This window comes from Aplysia californica, unplaced genomic scaffold (assembly GCF_000002075.1).
Source record: "Aplysia californica isolate F4 #8 unplaced genomic scaffold, AplCal3.0 scaffold00389, whole genome shotgun sequence".
Taxonomy (NCBI): domain Eukaryota; kingdom Metazoa; phylum Mollusca; class Gastropoda; order Aplysiida; family Aplysiidae; genus Aplysia; species Aplysia californica.
In genome coordinates, this window is record NW_004797659.1 from 311,489 (window position 1) to 312,648 (window position 1,160).

General features: G+C 42.0%; 1 protein-coding gene across 1 annotated transcript in view; it reads right to left on the reverse strand.

The window, feature by feature from the left end:
- LOC101853105 (sodium- and chloride-dependent glycine transporter 1) overlaps window positions 1–1,160 on the reverse strand; it is a gene marked incomplete at its 5' end in the record, with an annotated part of 26,977 nt that overhangs the window by 1,485 nt on the left and 24,332 nt on the right. The window contains 1 exon segment of the mRNA XM_013085607.2: window positions 150–302. Within this exon segment, the coding sequence (XP_012941061.1) occupies window positions 150–302 (153 nt within the window).

Below are 1,160 nucleotides of genomic sequence, written 5' to 3' on the forward strand. Positions count from 1 at the left end.
TGTGTGTGTGTGCGTGTGCGTGTGCGTGTGCATGTATGTGTCTGTATGAAACTGTTTGTGTGTGCGTGTACTCCCGGTTGAGGGCACAAGAATCATGGGGCTCGGATTCGCAATACACAATACATTAAAAATAGACAAGCGAAACTCACGCCACATTTGAAAATCTGCCACAAAGCACCCAGCGCTATAGCCAGGATAGGTAGAGCCACCATGCCAAATCCAGCACCCTGTACCCAGCCTTCAAACTCGTAGTCATCGTAGGCCACTGGCTCATACTGGACACCGGACAAGATCAGCATCACCTGGGGTGGTTTGGTTTTGTTGGGGTGGGTAGGGGGGGGGGAGTCGAAGAACATTTATTATTATTTTTCTGTAATACATGTATGTAGTTGAGCTGGTTTCTTGTCACCGTGAAATGTTTCATCTTTTGTGAATGAAGTATTACGTTCAGTGATCGTGTGATTGATGTAAAGTGCTCAGAGCCTACTCTTTATACGGAATCCAGCGGTATTCTAATGCAGTATATTATATTACAATTATTCTTGATAAATTATGCACAGAAGAGCAATCTATTATATTATTATTATTCTTGATTAGTAGAGTACAGAAGAGTAGGCAGCCATGGAACAGTATCCAGAGAGTAGCCTAGGACGGGGAAATGTGGAAAGTGTTTGTTCGTGACCGAGACTCAGATCCAGGGCGAATAAAGCAATGATGATGATGACGATGATGATGATGATGATGATGATGATGATGATGATGATGATGATGATGATGATCATGATGATGATCATGATGATAATGATGATGATGAGGATGATGATGATGATGATGATGATGATGATGATGATGATGATGATGATGATGATGATGATGATGATAACTTTCTGTTTTTTATGTAGGGTTACTTTGAGCGGGAGAGAAGAAGAAACGACGTTTCTGCAGCGGACAATAAATACACATGAAGTAAGTTCCACCTACTTTTGCGTTTGATATCCACAAGATTTGACGTCCTATATACAATAACCCTTTAAGTCTGACACCACGATGTGCATGTCATGACACACACAGACACACACGCGCACACACACACACACATACACATACACACAAACATACACACAGCCACACACACACACACACACACACACAAACAGACA